Here is a 23,962-nt window from a genome sequence, read left to right as displayed (position 1 = left end):
TTGTCCCTCTGCTTTTTCCCTCTGCTGGTTCTCTCTGTTTGCCTCTCTCAAATATATATATATATATATATATATATATATATATATATACACACACACATATGTATATGTATATATATATACACACATACACACATACATATATGCACACACACACATATATTTTTTTTAAGTAGAAAATGTACTTGTAAACCTGAATTAAACATCAAACCATTGAATGACATACAACCATTAGTGCAAGACAGTGTTTTCTATTCTGGCATTCTGTTGAACTTTATTTGGAAGAATTTGAAGAATTTAAAGGTTTGTTGAGAAAAATGTGCTCTTTGTTACATAAATTTAGGAAACACTAGATTAAACTATTTCTAATAGGTCTCTTTGCTGTAGAATTTCTCTGAATCCTTAATCCCTGCAGTGCAGCATGAATGCATGAGAGAGAGCTAGAATACACAGTATTGTTAGAGTATGCAGTATCGATTGCCAATCTTGTTTGACCAATACCTGTTAATAACCTACAGAAGTTTCTTACAGGCCAGTCATTTTTTGCAAGGCTGATGCACCTGTTGAGGTTTTTATTCATGCACAAAATCTGTGCACCTTTGTGTAAATCTTCTTTATTGGGCAATGTGTGTTTTTGAATATGAATTTGGAAAGAGAAGTAATTAAAACATATCTTTGTTTTAAAAATTACAATGAAGGGAGCTTGGGTGGCTCAGTCTGTTAAGCATCTGCCGTCAGCTCAGGTCATGATCCCAGTGTGCTGGGATCAAGTCCCACATTGGGCTCCCTGGGAGCCTGCTTCTCCCTCGCCCTTCTTTCTCTCACTCTCAAATAAATAAATAAAATCTTTTTAAAAATAAAATAAAAAATTGCAATGAGACTCACCCATGATCTCCTTGATGTTCATATCATATAAACTGTGGCAGAAATTATCAGTTGGAATGGCATATGTAGTCATACACGCAACCATTTGCTTGAGGAGAAGATGAAGTTTCCTTTGAGGATGTGCAATTAAGTCCAAAAGAGAAGTTTGTAAATGTACAATAGAATTTGCTTATGCTTTTGGTTTGTTTGTATGTATGTTTGTTTGTTTTTTCCGAAGCTCAGCAAAATCTCAGAAAGGTGGAGGGCAAGTAGCTCTTAGGTTCTTTAGGAACATTACCTAAATAGAAAGCTCCACGTTGCTTTTAAAACACTAGTTCAACACGAGTACATGTTGTTGCCTAGAAGGCGACCACTATGGGTGATGAGTCTGGTGACTGAATTCTGTAATTGCTGTTCTGTATAATACGACTGTGTGACTGACAGGTGCAACGTTCCTGACTTTCTCCCTAAAAGTTCTGCATCCTGAAGTCTATTCTGCATTCCTGTCTTCTTTTGGGGTGACGTGCTTGCTTTCTGCCCTGCCTTCTAACCTTTGTAGCTGATTGTGATAGGGCATTTCCTGCTCTTTTCCCTTGGGAAAAATCTGTGAGGCTCAAATCCTTCCTCTCCTCTTAGCATCTACTGAGAACTGTACTTCCCAGTAAGATTTTTCTTCCCCTAAACACTAGAAGTGATAGTAATGTGGAGGATGGCAGGCATGCTATGCCAGACGTCATGCTGTGGTGCTGAGGTATAACTATACCTGAGGGCTTCAATGTCTAGCATTAGAGTAAAATAGGTACTTTGGTAATGTATTACCTGAAAATACATTAATGATGTTGGATAAAATTGTTGTGAGTCTTTAAAAATGGATCACTAAACCTGTAAGAAAATAAGAAATTCTCAGAGCTCCCAGAATCTTGTTAAACAGGGAGAAGTCAGGGAGCCCAGAACTGGACTTTGTCTTGACAGCAACTGTCAGTAGATCCCGGTGACCTGAGCTGCCCTTCTGAGAGTCCAATGGGCTGAGGGATTAGGCAGCAAATTCTAAGATAGATCTATTGGATACCCTCATGTATAGCTGGTACTCAAGGGGAGGAGGTTTACTGTGCATGTAAGAGAGAATAGAAAGATTGTAAAGAGATCGATACCAGATAGATAGATAGATAAATAGATATAGATAGATGATAGATATTGATGCATAGAGACATGGATACACGGATACGTGGGTATGGGCGTAGACATAGATATGCATGATCTAGAACTCATAACCAGAAGCAGGTATCAAACTAGCTTATAGGTGAATTCCTACCATCTCTGTGGTCAAAAATGCATTGCATTCCCATAAATGAAAATTTATTTTAAAGAGATAGAAAGTTTTTAGTATTCCAGCCACATGGTAAAGTCAAATATGAATCTCATCAGAATGAAAATAACTTTAGAGTAGACCACAAAGAATTACTATAGGTGAAGCCCCAAAAAACAGAAGTGCAAATTCAAAACTCAGAAGCACTATAGTTTCCATGAGGTATTGCAATTGTCATCAGATCAGAAAGAGTGTAAAAAATAATAGAGAACCAAGCTAGAGGTATCAAAATTCCAAGATTCAAGATATGATACAAAGCTGTAGACATCAAGACAGTATGGTACTGACACAAAAATAGACACATAGATCAATAGAACAATAGAAAACCCATTAAGAAACCCATAGATATATGGTCAAATAATCTTTTTTTAAGATTATATTTATTTCTTTGAGAGAGAGAATGAGCAGGGGTAAGGGCAGAGGGAGAAGCCGACTCCCCACCAAGCAAGGATACCATCCAAGGACCCTGAGATTATGACCCCAGCTGAAGTCAGATGCTTAACTGAGCCACCCAGGTGCCTCTCAAATAATCTTTGACAAAGGAGTCAAGTATGTACAATGATGAAAAGACAGCCCTTCAATAAATGGTGCTGAGAAAACTAGACAGCCACATGCAGAAGAATGAAGCTGGACCACTTTCTGATTCACACATGGAAATAAACTCCTGAAATAGACCCAAAACCATAAAACTCCCAGAAAGAAAATAGGCGCTTATTTCTTGGACATTGGCCTTTGCAGCATTTTTCTAGATGTACCCCCTCAGATAAGGAAAACAAAAACAAAAAGAAACTATTGAGACAACACCAAAATAAAAAGCTTCACACAGTGAAGGAGACCAACAACAAAATGAGAAGGCAGCCTGCTGAAGGAGGGGAGATACTTGCAAGTGATATATCCTATAAGGGCTTAATATCCAAAATACATAAAGAATTTGTATAACTCAACACCAGAAAAAATAACCCAATTAAAAACTGTGCAGAGGAACTGGATAGATAATTTTCCAAAGAAGACATCCAGATGGCCAACAGACACATGGAAAGATGTTCAGCATCACTAAACGTCAGGGAAATGTCAATGAAAACTGCAATGAGATACGACCTTGCACCTGTCAGAATGGATAGAATCAAAAAGATAAGATATAACAAATGTTGGCAAGCATGTGGAGAAAAAGGCACCCTTCTCTATTGTTTGTGGGCCTGTAAATGGTACAGGCATTGTGGAAACACTTTGGAGGTTCCTCAAAAAGTTAACAATGGAAATGCCATACAATCCAGTAATTCTACTACTGGGTATTTACCCAAAGAAAACAAAACAAAAAATCCCCACTAATTTGAAAATATGTATACACCCCTATGTTTATTGTAGCATTATTACAATATCCAAGATATGGAAGCAACCCAAGTGTCCATTAATGGATAAGGGAGAAGTGGCATATATATATTTTATATATTTATATACATGCTTAGCCATAGAAAAAAATGAGATCTTGCCATATGTGACCACATGGGTGGATCTAGATGGTATTAGGCCAAGCGAAGTAAGTCAGACATCCAAAGATAGGTACTGTATGATTTCAGTTACATGTGGAAGCTAAAAACAGAACATACAAACAACAGAAAGGCCCATAAATCAGAGAAGAAATTGATAGTTGCTACAAGGGAGGGAGTGGGGGGTGTGGACAGAATGGGTGAAGGTGAATGGGAGGTACAGACTTCCAGTTATGGAATAAGTAAGATATGGGAGTAAAAGGCCCAGCATAGCGATCGCAGTCAGTGGTGTTATACTAGTGTTACATGGTGACAGATAGTGGGCAACTTGTGGAGAACAAGTATAGTGAGGGGAGTTGTCAAATCATTATGTAAAACACATGATAAAAACAAATGAAAATATGAGTAAGTAACAATATACTGTATGAATAGCCACATATATTTGAAAACGAGTGATGACTAATCGAAAAGTACAAGGATGAAAAAGTTAACTCACTGCCGTTTTAAGATAATAAATCTGATGTAGACGCAGAGCAGATGGTGGGAGGAAAACACACCCCATGATTGGAAGAGAGAACAAAGTTTACAAAGATTGTAAAATGAGAGGAAGGTGAAGAGACATGGAAGATAGAGATATCTGTTCCATTTTAATTTGAGAAGCAGGGAAAGGAGATATTCCACAGGATAATGGCTTAATCCCCAGATTCAAAAGCTCCAATAAATTCCAAGCAGAGTTAATGAAAGGAAGATCACGGGTAGACACAGTATGATGAAAATTTGAATACCAAACAGTGGAGTGTGATCTCATCGCGGTTTCAGACTGTGAGGTGACATGAGAACACTGGAAGCCAGAAGAACTAAAATAATGTCTTAACAGTATTGAGGGGGGAAAATGGCAGCCAGTTATTAACCCTGAGCTACAAACTCAGTGAAAACATCCTTTAGGAATGAAAGAGAATTTCAGATATTTTGAAAGCCCTGAAGTATTTTTGGACAAAACACAGTTTACCACCGTAGGACTTGTTTCTGTCAGCTATTGCTGCATAACAAAAACCCCCAAAATATAAGTCCTGTGTACGTCAGGGGAGCAGCTCTTCTGTTTTCAGCTGTGGAGCAGCTTTGCTTCAAGGTCCCGATCTGCAGGCTGACTGGAAGTTTTGCCTCCTGTTCCTCTTAGTCTTCCAGGACTAATAGACATGGCTTTAATGGTCAGGGCAGAAGGGTAAGAGGGTAAGCCCCTTGAACCAGCATAAGTGTTTGCTGGTACATTAATGCAATGGAGAACCATATGTGATGGACATCAATAACCCAGAGCATCAGACCTAAGTGTGGATGACTCAGAAACATAATACCAAGACAGAATGTCTCAGAAGAACCTGCAATGTGTGACTCCATTTATGTGAGTTCAGAAGGGAGGTTCCCATGCAGCTACTGTTGGAGTGCATACATTTGCACTAACTAGAGAGAAGCAAAGGAACAATAGCTGTGAAATTCCAAATAGTTACTTCATCGGGAGTGAAGGAAGGGCATGAGGTAAGGAAGTGCAGGCATCAATAGGTATCATCAATATTTTTGAGTGATAATAATCTATTTCTTAAATCTGAATGTTATTTAAATTTTGACTTTTGGTTGTTAGTAGTGTTCTAGAGCCACATGATTGTGTATTTCAATACATGATAAAGCCAATTAGAGAACAGTAGTGAGTGGGTAGGGCAGCCTCAGCCTTCCATTAGCTTAGAGCACACCAGGGGGAGAGACAGGTTGGTGAGCTATCACACATCCGCGGTCACGACGGATTTGATCAGTTAGCATTTGTCCTGATTAGTTACCCAAAGGTCAGTGAGCTCAAGTGATCTGGATCCCATGGAGCAAGGCTGGGATCAGAAGCAAGTCGGACGGCTCTCGGGATCCTTGATGCTCATCCTTTCCTTCCATCTGCGCCATTGAACCATTTCCTTTTGTCTTAGATTGTTCGTTCAGCCATAAGTTAGTTAAAAATCCCTAGAGAACACAGAGCAGGTCCTGCGCATTTTGCATCTCCTATCTTTTATTTAAATTTCTTCTATCTTGCCAAATGCATAACAATGCCCCAGGATTTCCCAAACCAAACCAAATAAGAAACTCAAAACACAGACATCAAAGCATGATGGACTTTACATCTGCAAACATTATGGACCTACATGCTGCAGACAGAATGGTGGCATGCCATTGGGCAAGAGCTGTTTTTCATCTTTCTCTTTCAGCAACAAGTGTTACCTGCCCTGGAGCATGCCACAGGAAAAGCTAGCTTTCTATCTCAGCCCCTTCAGCAGTGAAGAGGGACAGAGCTCACCATTGTAGTTGAAAGTGAAAATGGAATATATATATATATATATATATATATATATATATATATATATATATACACATTTTTTTTTCTTCTTGTAAGCTTTGGACCCTGATGTGTGTCTTCCTAATTTTTAGTAGAACGTCAAGTACATAGCAGTTACAGAAATTGGAGAAAATAGCCAGTACTTTCCCTGCCATTTCCTTTCAGTGCAATGTGGGAGTTAGAATTCTGGGCCAGAATCTGGGTAGGAAGGTACGCTCATTGACTGGCTTCAAGCAGATCTGGTAGCTGCCTGTGATGTGACTCTTGGTGTGTCTATTAGAATATGCACACCCGATGATTGCCAGAGGCTCACGTTCCAGTGCTCCAGCTGTCCCTCAAAAGCTCTCTTACAAGCTTGTTTGCAGATGCTGGCCTCTGTTAAGCTCACTTGAAATTCCTAATACTTTTACTATTTTTTGACCCCAAAGTCATCATTTTTAGAGCTTCTGTTAAAACCAGGATGACCATATAATTTATTGTCCAAGTTAGAAATTTTTTGAGAGTGAAATGGGGTTATTGGTGATTTTACCAAGAAAGTATCCTCTATGAGACTAAGGATACCCTGGTTTGAGCTGACGTGCACCTTCTCTCAGTGGTTCCCATTCCAACGTCAATCTGGTCACCTCAGCTGATTGTCACCTGGAAGGCACAGACCGTAAATTTATCCTATTCTGTTTTATTCAAGGTTCTTTGTGATTGATGTGCTTTAATGAAATATTTTAAATGTCATGAAAGTAATGTTAGCAAGAAAATCAGAGGGGAAGGTGTGTGTCTGCGTGTGTATTCAGTAAGGCATGATACAGTTCCTTGACTATTTCGTCACCGTGTGCATTTTCAACGAATTTTGCCTGTGCTTGTTCAAAGAAACCATTATCAAGATTCACGTTATGGAATGTATCCCTGGGAACGGAAACTTATCATACATTCACATGCAGACCGACGAGTCATGACGCCCACCAGTCAAGAGGGCTTCCTTACCCAAGGGCTGCTACACCTACGTAAGTGTGGGGACCCTGTTCCCGTTGCTTGACCTGCTTTTGTCTCTGCCTTGCAGCCTCAGTGGCGTCCACCTGCAATGATCCAGGAATGCCTCAGAATGGCACCCGCTATGGGGATAGCAGAGAGCCCGGCGACACCATCACCTTCCAGTGTGACCCTGGGTACCAGCTCCAAGGACAAGCGAAAATCACCTGTGTGCAGCTGAATAACCGATTCTTTTGGCAACCGGACCCTCCTACCTGCATAGGTATTGCACAACAGTCATTTTATAGTGTGGAATGAATGCATGTTATCATGAAAATTGCTCCATAAATGTGTTATTTCTCCAAAACAATGTCTCCAGAGTTTCGTACATGCCCTCTAGTTCAGAGACTCTATGGAAATTTTAGTGTAAACCTTTCAACCTTATTTTATTAGGTGAAGTAAAGAAAGTAGTTTACTTAATGTACCGAAATCGACATTTATCTAACATTTCCTATCCTCAAAAAATCTTGTAAAAATATGGGTCAGTCAAATTACTATAATTTAAAATTCTGGGTGCCAGAATATTCATAACCCTACTATTGGTATTCTCATTTTTAATATAGAAACATGCCCTTCAGCAAAACCAACTCAATGTAAAGTATTTTCTTTTTTAAAATGGTTCTTCTATAATACTGGAACATTTTAATAGAATCCTGAAAACCAGAAATTATACTGCTTTGGTCAAAATGAAGATAAAAGGAGAAACATGATTCTGAAATTCACTAGAGTGTCATCGTTTGACCCTATTGAAAAGGTATCAGTTGGTTTTCCAGACTTCAGTTTGAATAACTATCCAAGATATTCTATCAAAAATATGGTTTTAGGGCACTATATAATTTTATATAAAATAGTAATACATGCAGATTGTCCCCTTATTCAGTTAAATATTTCACCATAAATACCTATTTCATCTTATTTTTGAAAGAAACTCTGCTAAACTTTATTATTTTAATGAACTGTCACGGTTTAATTTGTACTTCTTTATGATCTGTTTGAAAAATGTAAAATTTAATTAATCTGTGGGGAGAAGAAGTGATAATGAAATGCTATGCACATAGTTAATAGGCCATTTTGCATAGGGTGAACTTGAGGGGATTTTGTGATTGAAATGATTTTTATTGTCATATACACAGCGGTAGAGGCATTCTCTGTGGTGCCGTGCAGCTGCGACACGCAGGTCGTAACTTCCCACTAAGTGCTCCGAGTACTGGGAGGCTGCATGAGGTCTGGTGGCTCCACTTACCAGTGTGTTCAGCCTTGTCCAAGAGCGGCCCGTGTGCACTGGGTACTTTGTGCCAAGTTTACCTTCTGTAAATCCAGGGCACCGTCCTGCCTTTTACTTCCAGCCAAGTCCTTTGGAGACTTGCAAGATTTCTGTGTTACTTTTTTAAAGTAGAGTGATTGCCTGTAAATGCAACATCATTTTAAACCATGACTCTGCTTTTAAATTGACAAGGACACTCCCTCCACCCCCATTTTGCACGATTTCAAATGCATGGAGGTGCTTTCCAGACCAATGCTGGTACCCATTAAACTCCAAAAGAGTATATTTCAGTCCCCATGATTTTAGACGTTTGTAAAATGTGACCATCTTCCCAACTAATCTATCATCGTTCATTAGTTTATATCTTAGTTATATAACTTTGACCAACGAGTAGATATTTTATGAGCTGAATAATCCAGTTCTCAACAGACAATATAGGCAGCATTTCCTCTGCCTTGGGGATGGGCCCCAGGCACAGGCTTAACTCACTCTTAGGCAACTGGATATCAGTTGTGCAGACAGCCCGGCCTACACGCGTAGGCATTATGTAACAGAAAAATAGAAAATGTGTAGTCGGGAATAAATTAATGTTATCTTTGCATTACATTGTAAACATTTCTTTTCCCCCAGAAATGAGGCTTATGTCCTCCGTAAGAAACCCATCCATTAGGACGGCAGCTGATCATGCCTTAGCACCCATGTAAATTCTGCTCTGCTGACTTAAGGCAGTTTTTAATTTTATGTTTTAAGCTTTTTCCTTATTAAAAAATAATACACGTTCAGTTAAGAGAAGAAACGAGGAGAAAAAGCTGTCATCTTTCTACCTGGAGGCAAATACTATTAACATAAACATGCATAAATAAGCATCATAATTATTTTATGTATGTCTAATCTATTTTTAAAATGTTTTTAAGTGACAGCATCCTGCTTCTTTTGTAAATTGCACTTTGACTTACCAGTGCTGAAGGAGGACCTCTTTGTGCTACTATGTATTCTCTGCTAGTTTGTAATGACTGCCCAGCATCTCTGTGGACTGGCCAACACGGAACGCACGATCCTTTCTTCCTGTACACTTAGGTTGCTTCTGTCCCTCCTCTACTATGATGATTGCAGAAATGAACCCTCGTGTTGCAAAACCCATCCATGCTTATTTATAAATGACATTTTTCTACAAATTTATGTGTTTCCAGGGCTTTTAAGACATTTTTCAAAACTCTTGGGATTCTGCACCAATTTATGTCACCAACAGAGCCATGGGTGTTAATTTTCCCTGAAGGAGGGGGGGGAAGCCCCATGTACATTGTTTTTAATCTCATAATTTAATATGGGCAGAAAGTGATGATTCTTTGATGTTTTAAAAGGCATTTAAGTTAATAGTGAGATTGAATGTTTTTTTATTTCATATTCTTCTTGGCCATTTGAATGTGTTCTTTCCCGACTGGCTGGCCTACTAATTTATCTTCCCCCTTTTATTATTGGTAGTCCTTCTCCTGTTTTTGGTTCTTTCTCTCTCTTTTCTGAAATCTCTTAACCATTCACCTGTTGGTATGTTGTCCATACTTCCACAACCTTGTCATTTGCTGCTGATTTTTCTTGTGGATGGTTTGGAACTCTTCCTTTCTTCATTTCCCAAAGGACTCTAATGGTGGAGGCACCTCCTTTTTGGGGTTTTCAGCGGAGCCCAGAGGACTTGCCTCCAGACCAGAGAATGCTCACCGCTTTCTAGTTCTGAGTGACAGGTCCCTCAAAATCTCCATGTCCCCATTTTCTTATATAGCTTGCAATCCCTTTTGTCCAAGTCCAAGTTATTAAGAATTCTGAAAAGCAAGAATTTACCCTAAGTTTACAGAAATTCATTATGTGTCCACATGTAGCCCTGATCGGCAGGGAGGCTATTTCAAGACTAGTTATGTTGTTTAATGGCATAAACACGGAACTGTCTTGATGCGGGAATGTGGATGTGTCTCATTAAGGAGGGCTGCTTCAGACCGTGAGGGATAGAGACGTGACCAGGGACAAGGAGTGGGGCTGAAGGATTTCAAACAAGGCGCCGAGGATTGATACAAATGTGTGGTTTTCATTTCTGCATCCGTTCCCTCCGAAGTATTTCCTGGAGTGGCTGAGTCACATTTTGTACTCATTCCTCATGCTATCCAAAATATTTTGCAAGCTTTCAAATTAAAACCTAATGAAGCTAAAATGAAAAAAGTCTGACCCAACCAGAGAGCAATCATGGCGAGACGGTGCTATTACTCCCCTGGAAGCTTCCAGATCACCTCATGTAGAAATGCCTCCTTGGGTCTGTTCGGGATAAGACCAGGACACCCCTTTGTTTAGCTTAAGTCAGTACCTAGTGTCATCCCCAGATTCTTCCTGCTGGCGACACCTTGGAAACCAGTGGCCTGAATCTGTCATTCTTCATCTCGCAAACCCTGCGTGCAGTGGAACGTCCCCAGACCCTGGGGTACCCGGTGCCTCACCTCCAAGCCACCTGCCACCACCCGCACCCCGTTCACCGCCTGATGCCGTGAGAGGCAGCCTCCTGGGAGAGCTGATTTGTCAGTGGTCTCGGCGGAGTTTATTAAAATCAGACTGCATGCTGGGGAAATGTGGGTTTAACCATTTTTGTGAAAATTGTATCATATTACTCTTGAGGGCATATCTGAATTCATTATAAGTATTTCCTATGATGCTATGTAGAGTTTGCCTTTAATGAGACTGAATTTTAATAGAAAATATAAAACAAATTCTAGTACTATCTAAAATATATATGGTATATAAAATATTTATATATAAAATATTTATTTATTTATTTATTGAAAACATTGTTTTCAGAAGCACTAAATGAGTATAGAAAGACATAGCCATCACAGAAATTTAGAACACACGTATCTTCATATAATTTCCAAAAAAGTCGTGTGTGTGTGTGTGTGTGTGTGTGTGTGTAGGAAAAAATTACCAATTAGGATATTTCTTTCTCTACTTACCCTTTTTTTTCCCCTAAATGCATACACAGTCAGTTATATGAATACAATATCTCATTTAGATGGAACATTATAATTCAACTGGGCTGATTCCTTAAAGCAACTTGGTGACAAGCCACAGTATTTAATATGAAGAACCATAAACTGAGCACTGAATGCATCTGAAATGTATATACTTGTGAATTTTGCAGTGTTTTCACTCCTTCCACATGATGGAAGATTTAACAGAAATCCTATGTAGTAAGTGAAACCTTCCTAAATGTTTTGAGGTTTAAGAATGAAAATTGGCTTGCCTATTAACATGGTTGAACTTCATAACTGTCATCTTCTTAATGTAAATGTCAATCCAAGCAACTAAAAAGTGACAGGTATAAAAAAAGATCAGCATCATTTAAAGTGCTTCTTTCGATGGTCGCCTACTGAGCGTTGCGATCACACAATATTTTTAGGATTGATGTCCCAGCTCACTCTCTTACTGGTTTTCTATCCCAGGATGTCACTTAAACTTTGTCAGTTCTGTCATTTCTGAATTGTGTCCAAAACCATACACCTATCAGAGGATGGTGAGAAATACGTGGTCACGAGTATTTCTTGAATACTTGATCAAAAACTGTGCCAGGCAAGCATGAAACACAAGTGAACAGGAAGCATGCCTTCTAGAACAATGTAGCAATGACTTTGTGGACCAGAAAGGACAGAAGAATTAGCAGGACCATAAATGTTGTTCGTGGGGATTTCATTCCCCTTCCCAAGTGTGTGTGTGTGTGTGTGTGTGTGTGTGTGTGTGTGTCCCCGCACATGTGCGCACCTCCTGGGAGCATGGACGAGTAAAGTAATCTGTAAAGCTTAAAATTATAGCAAGTCAAGTTTATTTGTCAGCAGTTTGAAATCCTCCCTAAAAACATGGTGGGACATTATATAAAAATCATGAACAAGCCATGAAAAATGTACAGCCCTCCTAGGTCTTAAATTTTCACCTGGAAAAGTGTTCAATAACCCAATAGGTAGGGCATGTCCTTGTTGAATTCTGTGGTGTCTTATCTCTCACTGACCAGCATTGTTTCTCTTCCATGACAGCTGCCTGTGGGGGGAACCTGACCGGCCCTGCAGGTGTCATTTTGTCACCTAACTACCCACAGCCATATCCTCCTGGCAAAGAATGTGACTGGAGAATAAAAGTGAATCCCGACTTCGTCATTGCCTTGATATTCAAAAGGTACCATCTCTTGTAGAATCCCTTTGACAGAATGTTAAGGGTCATACCTAAAAATTATGCCACGTACCCCTTCAGGCAGTGCCCAGTTTTACCCGAATGAAACCCCTCCATCTCATTCCAAGAGCTGCTACCTCGGGCTGCAAAAGGACATAAATGGAAATTGATTACTTGGCTGCGGAGCATTCTACTTGTCTGAGGACAGACATGACATAGCAAGAATTACTTTTAAATACTATCTTGCATGCGGTATGTTCCACATGAGAAGGCTTCATTTACAGAATAGTCAAGAAGAGTAATAAAACAGTGGTAGAAACGGGCTTAGTCTAATGTCTCATCAGTGTCTCCTATTCCCTACACGTGTGATAACGAATTCACTCCCATCATACGTCTTGTCTGACATTCCCAAAGGTAGCCGCTTGTATTTGTGATAAAATCTTTATTATCATTGAGATATCATCACTTGATAGAATTTTGAAAATGGAAGTTCCCCCGATGCGGTTGCTGTAAAGTCTGAATTAGTAGACGTTACTCCTTGAAAAATTACTGCTGACTTACTCCTGCTAAACTTGATGATGAAGTTTCAAACATGCTGATTATCTTATACATTCTATAGGACTATCATATTACTTGTATCTGGTGTATCATAATTGAATTTTTTTTGCAAATCCCAAGTCCTCCACTTCTGCATTTTGAACTAAAGGAAGGGGCGTTTTAAAAAATAAGTGGTTCTAAAGGTCGTGCTATTGACCTCTTACCTCTCTGGGGTGAAGTGGTCTAATTACATTTATTTGTCAATTGAACACATTTCCTTTTCTGATGTTTATGTCGCCGTTCCAGGCCTGGTGGTGATTATCTTCCTTCACTTTCTCCTCCTGATGGGATCTGAATCAGTGTAATTTTAAACGCCTGTGGTGCTCAATGTTAAGTAGTCTGATAAGCCATCGTCGCTTGAATTTACCCAAGCTGCTATAAATTTGCCTCTTGATGAATACTTAGTATGTCTCTCAGCTAGTACACAAAACCACTGAACATTTGCAGCTATATTTTTGGACATCTTTGGGGGTTTTGTGAATGTTAACTTCTACCAGTGCCTTCCTTAACACCAGGAGACACCACTGGTACCAGGAGATGAAAAATAAATTAACAATTAAAAGCCTTTTAGAGAACACAGAGCCTTATAAATAAGAGTCTCCTATCCTCCGATGTGTCACAGTGACTGATTATCAAGGTTCCCCAAGTGCAGTCCCTGTGATAAGACACAAGTTTTTTGTTTTGTTCTGTTGGGTTTGTTTTTTTTTTTCCCTACTTATTTTACACACCTCTCTGGAAAGAAAGTAAAAGTAGAAAATCTCCAACCCTTCTTCCACCTTTTAGATCCCTAAGTCCTTAGCGGACTCAATTTGATGGAAAATTCACAAAGTTGGGAATGATCCTGAGACCTCCCAACCAGATCGACTTAGTAGATAGAGGGGGAACAGGAAGCAGTGGGTGGGGGACACAGATTTCACCCCAGCAAAGGGGGACTGACACTGACACATGCTGCCCAGATGCACGGTTTTAAGAATGTGAGTCAAGTCAAGTGCGTTTCTGTGAGGCTGGGGCGGGTGGCCGCTGGCCTTACTACCAGTGAAGACAGCGTATTACTAGACCTGGAGCACTAGCTCCGAAGGTCATCCTGGTACTTGGGATGACTGAGGAGGGATGGCTTCTTGCAGGCCCCTGTCACCTGTGGGCTCTATGCAACTCACACACTGGAACTCAAATTAAATTTGGCTTAACAGCTGGGCCAGACTTTGGTCTCTTGTTGGGGTTCATGGATTGTGCAGCTAGCATAAGTAGAAATACGGATGGATTTTACTAATGGAATCATAATGAATTACAAATTTCACTCCAGACTTTTATGCATGGATTATGGTATATCCAAAGAGAGAGAGAGAGCAGTTGGAAGGCTTTGTGTCTGTGCCTTGTTGTATTTCCAGTGCTCGAAAATTATCTGTCATGATAATTACCTATGCCAGCTCTTGGGGCACAGTGTGACTGGATTCTAATAACATTCTTGTTAAGTATTACAAAAAAAGTTCTTATTCTAATTAAAGCCCACTTAGTTGATACAGTTCCTGTTGGTGCCTTTATCCTTTCTCTTGCCAATTTTTTACTCCTTGTTCATTTCTGATTTCAAGGAATCTATCAAATGAACAGACTAGGAGACCTTTTACAACTTTCTTTAGTAAATATGTCCGGGGACCTCCCACGGGACCCAGTGTAGCCTTGACATAAGGCGGTACGGCACGATGCCGGGCTGGGGTCAGGATTAACGTTGGGTCCCCCGTGGTGCCCCCTCTTTGTTACTTCCTTTAGAATGCGGTGGGCGATGTCTGAAGGCAGCTGTATTCCTTGTCATCCCCTGAATCTGCAGAAAAACAACGCCACTTTAACAAAGCCCATGTTGGTGATTGTTAAGACTCTTGATTCTCCATCCCTGTCGTCCCCAGCCAGCTAGAAGGAGAGCGAGTAGAAGGTGCTCAGAATGAGTCCTTGCTACGGACTCAAAGGCCTGATTCAGAGATGGGGGAAGTGGAACGCCGGCCAGAATGCATTACTTAAACTCCTCTAATTTGTTGGCTTGTTCTGATCTCATCAAGATCTTATCCATCTGCACATTTATTCTTTTACTGAGACTGTGTTCCTTTCTGAAGCTCCCAGATTATCATCAGCTTTCTCATCAAATATGGCAGAGACATTGCAAGCCAAATCCCTCTCAAGAGCTTTGGGGATTACCAGGATATTTAATAGTAGAGAAGAAAGGGAGATAGAGAGGGGAGTGGAGACAGGGGAGGGGGATGGGAAAGGGATAATTGGCTGAAGTCAGTGATGGGGAAGCCTGGGCTGGAACAGGCGCCTCCCACACTCTGTGACGTCAACAGCAATGACTTACATCAGCTGCTTTAGCCAAGCAAGGAGAGTCAGCTACATTCTTAAAAGTACACAAAACAAAACAAACAAACAAAAAGCTCACAAAAAGGAATTTTTAAACAAAACTTTAGTAATTGTTTTTCAAACTGAAAGTATTCACATAAAAATCAAGTATCAGTGGGAATTCTTCCCTTTTAAGCCCAATCCCTTCAAACCACACTCCATTAGCAATTTCATGAGTGTGGGGAAGAGCTATTCAGTCCTCAGTACTAGGATCAGCTTCAAAATCATACTATTTTGAATACAGTGGTCGTCCCGTAAAATACGGACAGTTTCTCGTGGATAGTTGTTACTCGCATAGCTATTTTGACATGTAAATTACTGTTACATTTCACGTTGGGGTTGTTCTAAGATTTAACAAGTGCTGCTTGGAAGCAAAGGGACTCACAGTGTGATCGCAGTAACGTTCTAGTCGGGGAGATGAGAGGCGCGTCGTAGGTGTCTAACCTGATGTGTTCTCTTCCCTCTAGTTTCAACATGGAGCCCAGCTATGACTTCCTGCACATCTATGAAGGAGAGGATTCCAACAGACCTCTCCTTGGAAGCTTCCAGGGCTCTCAAGCCCCAGAAAGAATCGAGAGCAGTGGAAACAGTGTTTTCCTGGCATTTCGGAGTGACGCCTCTGTGGGCTTATCGGGATTCGCGATTGAATTTAAAGGTACTGTGGCCAGTTTCATTGGCACGTCAAATAATTTGTATCAGGACGTTTCCATTGTAAGCATTTATTTCCGCCATCTTGCCTGTCTGTTTACTATGTAAAATGCTCACATCTCTGTCATCTGTCTGGGGAAAGACAGATCGATCTTTCCAGTGCAGAAGAAAATGTGGAGACACAGTTCTACCTTAGTTAAAAGAAAGAAACAAAACAAAACAAAACAAACAAACAAAACTCTGAATAATTTCTTTTTCCCCAAATTTATGGCTGTGTAAAAATAATGGTTTGTGTAATGAAGGATTTGATGACATAGAAGAATTATAGTATCTTCTAGTTTATTTCGTCAGAATGACTAAGATTAAGTACATCAAAATAGCTTGGATTCATCCGTGGTTTTCCACGTGTAATACCCATGGCCCTTGCCCTGTCCTACCACCTGTGGGCCCTGGTCCAATGAATCGTCCAGGGCAGGCAGGGGTTCCTGTGTGGTCACCGGACAGGTGACCCCTACTTCATTTGGGATGATCCACCATCCCGTTATCAAACACCCAGAAAAAAAACAGACAGAGACAAACTCACAAACAAAAACCACCCTAAACTAAGCATTTTGCTATAGGCTCTGTGAAAATAATTACACACTTTTCCAAATCCACTTCTCATGTGAACAAAGAAAATGCAAGGTATATTGCTAAGAATTAGAGAAAAAGACTTAATGGAATATTTCACAGTAGTGAGTGCTTTGTAAAAAAAAAAATAATGAGAATACGTATATTTAAAGTTTTGAGTTACTTATTACTAGTAATTAAATTGTCACATACAGTGCAAAACACATTTCATCTCTGTTAACTCTTCACTGGGCACGTGTCTCCTTACATGGTTTTAAGTAGAAAATTAATGTATTTCTCTCTAAACAGCAAAGCCTACAAACTTACTAATGCTTCTTAAAATGTACAGCAGGAAAAAAATTAAACATTTCAGCAGTCAGAGGAGTTCTTATGCTTTGGGGATGGGATCTCTTAATGTCCGTGAATAATTGAAAACAGTACTTTAAAGCATTTTCTGTATCATCAGGTAGTTTCTGTATTAACAAGAACTCACAGAAATGCACTTCATCGTGACAATGCCCAGTCCGTAATGAATTTAAAAAAGACCACACTGCATCTGAATACAGGGGCGCACATTTGTCACTTCCTGCTCAGACGCGTGTACCCTCCAGGGCATTCTAGGGTAGATGATCAGTGAGCCAGTGAGTAAGCATGGGAGGAAAGCCCTGTCTCCTTTGTCTGGGTTCTTTGTGACCAGGCCAGCCATCTCTCTGGCGGCTGGAGCTCTTAAGGTCTGGAAAGCTCTCCAGTAGAGGCGGTGGGCAAGTACAACCAGCAGAAGACAGGGGAAGGCAGCAGTAGCTTGCGCTGCCCCAGCAAGCGCCCCTGGAGGGCCAGCACCTGAGCAGCAGAGTCACGGGCAGCCTTGCCGAGCCTCCGTCTCTGGCCCCTGGCTGATCCCCCCGCGGGGCCCCAGGACTGGGGTGCTCAGGGGTGTCTCCTTAGGGAGAACATATGTGAACTATGGCAAAACACAACACATTATGAAGTCCTGACTTAGAAAACGGGACAAACTGAGCAAAATCATTATCCGTGATTTATCACGAAACACCCTGAACTGACAGCCGATGAATGGAACCAAAAGATTAGACGCAGGACGTTTAGAGAAACGAAGATGACACCTGCCATCAGAAATCCAAATTAGTGACACCGAGTGGATAATTGTGTAAGTGGCATTAACCAAATATTCAACTAAACTCAGAGAGATGTACAAGGACACATGACTGAAGAGACTAAGAAGGCAGCAGTCATGCGGGGTAGACCTCTTCTCTGAGGTTCGCTGCCCTATCTTGGTCTGGGTGACAGGGTCCGCCATGTCTGTCCTGAAGCAGATGCCCCTCCCCCCAGCTATAGCCTCAGGGCCGCAGGTCACCTGATGCTGTGTCCCCCGTCTGGGTCATTCTCCTTACTTCCAACCTCGTGGTCATCTTGTCCTCACGCATCATCACAGGAAGAGGGGTGAGGACAGGGCAGTGAGACATTTGGAGAGAGCGATGGAGAGACCACACTCACATAACTTTTATTACAGCATATGTTTATAATGGTTTTATTTTGTGCTTAGTTATTATCGCTCATCTCTTAGTGTGCCTAATTTATAAGCTGAACTGTTATGTGTATGAATAGAACAAAATGAAGCATACGTAGGGCCTGGTGCTGTCTGCATTTTCAGCTGTTCCTGGGGTCTGGGGACGCATCCCGAGTATGGAGAAGTGTCCATGTCTGGACCGCTAGCTGCCCAGTATGCTCTGCGGGACACCGGTGGACAGCAGCCGGGGGGACGGACCTTTCAGTGCCTACAGTCATATTTTTTCATTCCTGCTCTGCTTAAACTACATGTTCTCTGCTCTAGATGGGATTTACGCAGCTACAAAGAATTAACACAATGTCACCTGCCCTTCAAAATATCCAAATGGGTTTTCAATAAAATGATTAGAATGCTGGTCCCAGCATGATACACAAGGAAAAACTCCAATAACAGTAGAACAAGGGCCTGCAAAAAGGTGTTATATTGTTTTACATGTGATAATATCTGTCATCAGTTATATGTTAACAGAAATTATATATTCATATCATATGCATTTATTTATATATATGTCTGCATACATTTATATGCTTTGGTTACAATGCAATATATGTAAAACACATATACGGCAATATAATAATACATTATAGTATGATAATACAATAATATATGTTATAACATAATGGTATAATATAAGGTATATAATAACATATTATTCAATTAATCTATAACACATTATGTATTATATCATGATATATATTATAATATAATCTATAATACTTTTAGTATATATTTCATTTTAGCCAAGTACGTAAGTAAATAACATAATAGATTCTTATAGTTAAGAATTAAGTTTAACCTTCCACACATCGGGACTGGGATCTGGTGTGGAGAGGCCCTCGTCCCGGAAATGCAGCCAAAAAGAGGGTCACCCCCTCTACTGTCATTCAACACATGTTCATGGGGAACCTGGTGCTAAACCATTTGTAGACGACCTGCTTCTGGGCTGGGCTTTCGTATGTAGCAGAGCAAGCTTCCTTGCTGTGATCTATTGAAAAGTCAGCCCTGGACACAAGGGTTTGTACAAGAAAACAAAAAAAGAAGAAAACAAATTTTAAAAAAATTTAAGTTTAAGTCAACAATTGCCAAAGAGATCTCTGTTTGCCTGATGTTGACACGTAGATCTTCATAAATATAATGGGAAATATGGAATAAATACAGTTAAACAAGTCTCCTTTTTTCCTGCAAAACTTCCCAAACTTTGTACCTTTTTCCTCTTCTAACTATCATCCATTTCCTAGAGACTGTGCAATGCAAAGTTTTCAGAGTTCATTTCATTCTTCATCTCTCATGACACATGTGCAGTCTCTCAGGGTGGTGTTCTCCAGACACGAGTGTGTAGAGTTACTAATAAGCAACATGTAGACAATCAGTAAGAAACAATTTAAATAGGGACCAATATGAATCCCCACCAAAAGAGCTGAAGTCTACACCTTATAATTTTCAGAGATCTTTTGTGTGTGTGATCAGCACTGGATTTTCTACGATGACTGAAGGGACGGACGTGTAAACTCGGTAGAGTGGGAGAGATCGTCAAGCCAAAAGCAGAGAGCAAAGACATGTTTATTTTTTCCACTCAAGTTATCTTCGAGCCTGTTGACATTGATGGCCCCAATCACTTTCTCTGTCTCTCACACACACATAGAAGCCAAATTCTATTTTTTATACCTTTCAGCTAAAAAAGGAAGACGAAAATCTCAGGTAACCTCTATAGTGATCACTTGAAGATCTATAAGATTCCGTTCCTGAGGCTTCTGACATGACCAGGAGCTTTGATGATGGCATGAAGGCTGTTGACGTGCATGAGCAAAAAGCAATCCAAATGATGAAATGATGTATAACTATATACACGTCTATAAACATGTAATACCTATAGACATATATAAATATATACATACATATAAGCATATATATGCACAAACACACACATATAACATATGTGTGCACGTGTGTGTGTACATATATACATATATTTCCATTTAGAGGTTTTTGGAAGATCTCTTGAATATAAAGACATTTAAAATATTAAGGTGACGAACCGCTAACTGGGATTAACCGTGTAGCTACAAGCTACAAAGACAGTTCTGTATTTATATTTAGGAAAAGACAGGTTTTTAGTGAAAGATTTTTAACTTTTCAAGCACCAGGTTCAGATTCTCTGCGTTTAAAGTGGGCTGGGGACCGTCCTCGCAGAGGCGTGCTGAAACGCAGGGTCAAAGCCCGCCATGCCCCCGGCTCAGTGCCTGGTACAAAACAGGCCTGGAACCGTCTGAGCAGCTCCTACCATTAGGCTGGGTGTTGGGGGGTCAGTACAGGGCAGACACAGCATTTGGCTTTCCTCCAACCATGCGTTCCCGGGGAGGTGTGCTCTGCGTCAGGAAGCTCGGTGGGTGCTTCCCCTCCCCGTCTTCCCAGCCGGGCTGCTGTCACCAGTATCTGAAAGTGCATCAACTTGCGTGAACCGGCCTTCCGAGAAGCCCCATCTTCTCATTGTTCCTAACGCGTGCTGTGATTTCATGTTAGTAGGATTTAAGCACAGAGGTGGAAAATGACCTCAGCTTTTCCTGAGTCAGTGTCTTTGGTTCAGTACTATAATCCAGAGCAAAAAGATACATACAACAATAATGCTGTATTTTTTTAACATAAATGACAGTAATTCAATAGCAATTCTTCCATAAAATGTGATTAAAAAAAGAAATATAATTTTATTAGATAGGAGTTTTTCCTATTTTTCTATACTTTTTCTATAATATTTAACTGATAATTTTTAACTTGATAATCATTTTTATGGCATACCACTATTAATAGTAACTTGATAATTAACAAATAACTTGGTCATTGTTCAGTCTGTGAGTACTGTCTGAGCCTTTCTTGCACACCAGGAGCCGTTCTAGGCACCAAATAAAAACAGTAAGCGACTAAAGGAATGGAAGCTTAAGACTGTGCCCTCATGCAGCTGACATTTATTTCCTCCACAGAGAAGCCACGGGAAGCCTGCTTTGACCCTGGAAATATAATGAATGGGACAAGAATTGGCACAGACTTCAAGCTTGGCTCAAGTGTCACTTACCAGTGTGACTCTGGCTACAAGATCGTGGACCCCTCGTCCATCACGTGTGTGATCGGAGCAGACGGAAAACCTGCCTGGAGCCAAGCCTTGCCTTCCTGCAACGGTACACATGGATTCTAGGTTTCTCTTTAATAATCCTTCTAATTTGGAACGCACGGTCTCACTTTAAAACCCTGCCACACTTCAGTGCTCTGTTCCTCTAGCAGGAGTTGGCGTCCGATTGCACACAGTGCTAATGGGGACCAAGAACAGCACACTTCTCCCTCATTTAGTGGAACTAGTGTATTGGCCATTGCCATGGGCTTCTGGAAGGGCTGGTAATTTTCCCTCAGTTAGATAATTTGACATTCTTAACTTCTGTGTTTGCATATTCCAGACCCAAGGTACATAAGAGATACAGACAGACACTCGGTGTCTCGGTGCACTGTTTCTTTCTGGGTCTCTCTTTGTCTCTCCTTCTTGTCTGTATTTTCCTCCATATATATATTTATGTGTCATTTTCCTTCAAGATATCAATCATTGTAATTCTTTATATGGGCACTAAATGAATAAAGCCACGTATTATAAGTTACGGTCAACCTTCAGGGACAGAGCTCGCTGTGGTGAGAGCAGCCTGGCGCCTGGTGCCTTGGGCCCTGGAGGGACAGGAGGTGACATAGATTTCCTGGTCGTTGGCCACGCTCTGTATGTGACTCTAGGCCGTGGTTGCATTGGAGTCTCCAGACAAAACTCCTCCAGCTGTAGACGGGTGACTTGTATCCTCCCCTCTGAGAGTGACACACATTAAAAAGAAGATGGTAAAAACCCATGAGTTTTGGCAGAAAAAAAAAAAAAATGATTTCCAAGTTATGTTGGGATGAACTCAAGGACCAGTTTAGTTAGATATATTGAACTTACCCAAAACCTTCCACTCCCCCCGGTTCAGCTCACAGTGTTACTAGTGCTTTCAGACCAAATAGGTGAAATTTAAAAGTCAGAGCATAAAACTTAAAGCAAACAAAACAAACAAACCAGCCTTATGCCCTGAGTTGCACCGTGCCTCTGGGTTTCGGTGTTTATGAGCCTGGGAGCTTTTCGGCTGAGGAAGCCTGCCATGCCAGGATCCAGCTCCGGTTTCTAGCACACAGCAAGCCCTGCGTTGAGGGTTCTAGAAGAAATGGATCAATCGGCAAATGGCCAAAAGTCATTTTTAATGGAAAAATCTGAAAAAAAGAAAAGAAAGAAAGAATCTGCCGCTTGTTGAAACTTCCTAATCTTACACGTTTCAGTAATAAAGATGCAACCCTTGCTGCTTCTCAGATCAGGGGTCTGAACAGCAGAGCGTGCTGCGACGGGGTGAAAGTGCTGTGGTCCCCATGCATGCTGCGTGTGTCCACGACGATTTCCATGCGTGTTTGAACGTGACCGATAAGCTTTGAGTCCACTGCATTATCCGCTCGGGTGCGGAGCAGGAGAGACGGGGCCATCCGAATACAGTGCCTTCAAAGTGTGTGTCAGGGCCCGGGGGGTTTCCTCGTTGCAAATCGATGGTCCCGCAGCCTCTGCCCAGGGATGGGTGGTGGTTCGCTGGCCTGCAGGGTCTCGGCCCAGGGGCAAAGCCACACACATGGAACCTACTTCCAGACCAACGGTCAAGTCCCTGGGTGAGGTGGGGAAGTGGCCCAGAGCCTGCGGACCTCCGCGTCCTCTCTGGAGCGATATGGTAACATGCCTAGCAGCCTCCACGGGTTACCTAATGACCACATGGACATTTAGTTGTACGAGATAGACTTAAAAATGCACATACGTGTAGACTACATCTCATAGGAACTTAATACAAATTCCATCTTACATTAGTTACATTTAAAAGGCAAGTACCCCTTATACAATATAAATAATGCCCAATATATAAAATAAAATGCCCAAGAACCTCATAGACTTGAAAGGGCCCAAGAAATACCATTCCATCTCAAATTCTTAAAAAGTACTCTAAAATTTCTGTTTCAATGTTTGCTGTTATTTTTTACATTTGAAAGTTTGAAAATCACTTGTTATATATGTGAATTATTCTTCATATATAAGGATACACACCTATAACTATAAAGGGAAATAAACCTATAAACATACAATAGAAATATGTATTATTTATTTATATTGTTAGTAATGCATAAACATATATATTATAATATATATTAAATATATTGTATTTAAATAAATACATTAGGAAAAATAAATATATTAGGTTAAATTAAAAATTAGATATATATTAAATTTAGATTAAATATATATGTATCATGTACATGATACATGTACATATATATATATATAAATAATACACATATATAAAAAGCAATGTTATAAGGGAATTTGTAGATTTTTAGCTCTAGGCAACATAAGTTAGTTTTGAATTTTAAATCATGATCAGAAAGGTTGGTTTATGAATCCATACTTTCCAAGGATCTATTTTTTTTTTTTAGGATTTTATTTTTTTATTTGCAAGGGAGAGAGACAGAGACAGAGCAT

General features: G+C 40.4%; 1 protein-coding gene across 1 annotated transcript in view; it reads left to right on the top strand.

Moving 5' to 3' along the window:
* The window catches only part of CSMD1 (CUB and Sushi multiple domains 1), a 1,958,110-nt gene that overhangs the window by 1,688,341 nt on the left and 245,807 nt on the right, over positions 1 to 23,962 (top strand). Inside the window, exons 27-30 of the mRNA XM_032869815.1 lie at positions 7,143 to 7,334; positions 12,437 to 12,575; positions 16,019 to 16,206; positions 21,369 to 21,563. Coding sequence (XP_032725706.1) covers positions 7,143 to 7,334; positions 12,437 to 12,575; positions 16,019 to 16,206; positions 21,369 to 21,563 — 714 coding nt within the window. The remainder of the gene's footprint in view (positions 1 to 7,142; positions 7,335 to 12,436; positions 12,576 to 16,018; positions 16,207 to 21,368; positions 21,564 to 23,962) is intronic.

Source organism: Lontra canadensis, unplaced genomic scaffold (assembly GCF_010015895.1).
Source record: "Lontra canadensis isolate GAN:19392208 unplaced genomic scaffold, GSC_riverotter_1.0 scaffold39, whole genome shotgun sequence".
In the NCBI taxonomy this organism is placed as follows: domain Eukaryota; kingdom Metazoa; phylum Chordata; class Mammalia; order Carnivora; family Mustelidae; genus Lontra; species Lontra canadensis.
The sequence above is the reverse complement of the archived record's forward strand: the minus strand, read 5'-3'. Positions and strand labels throughout refer to the sequence as shown.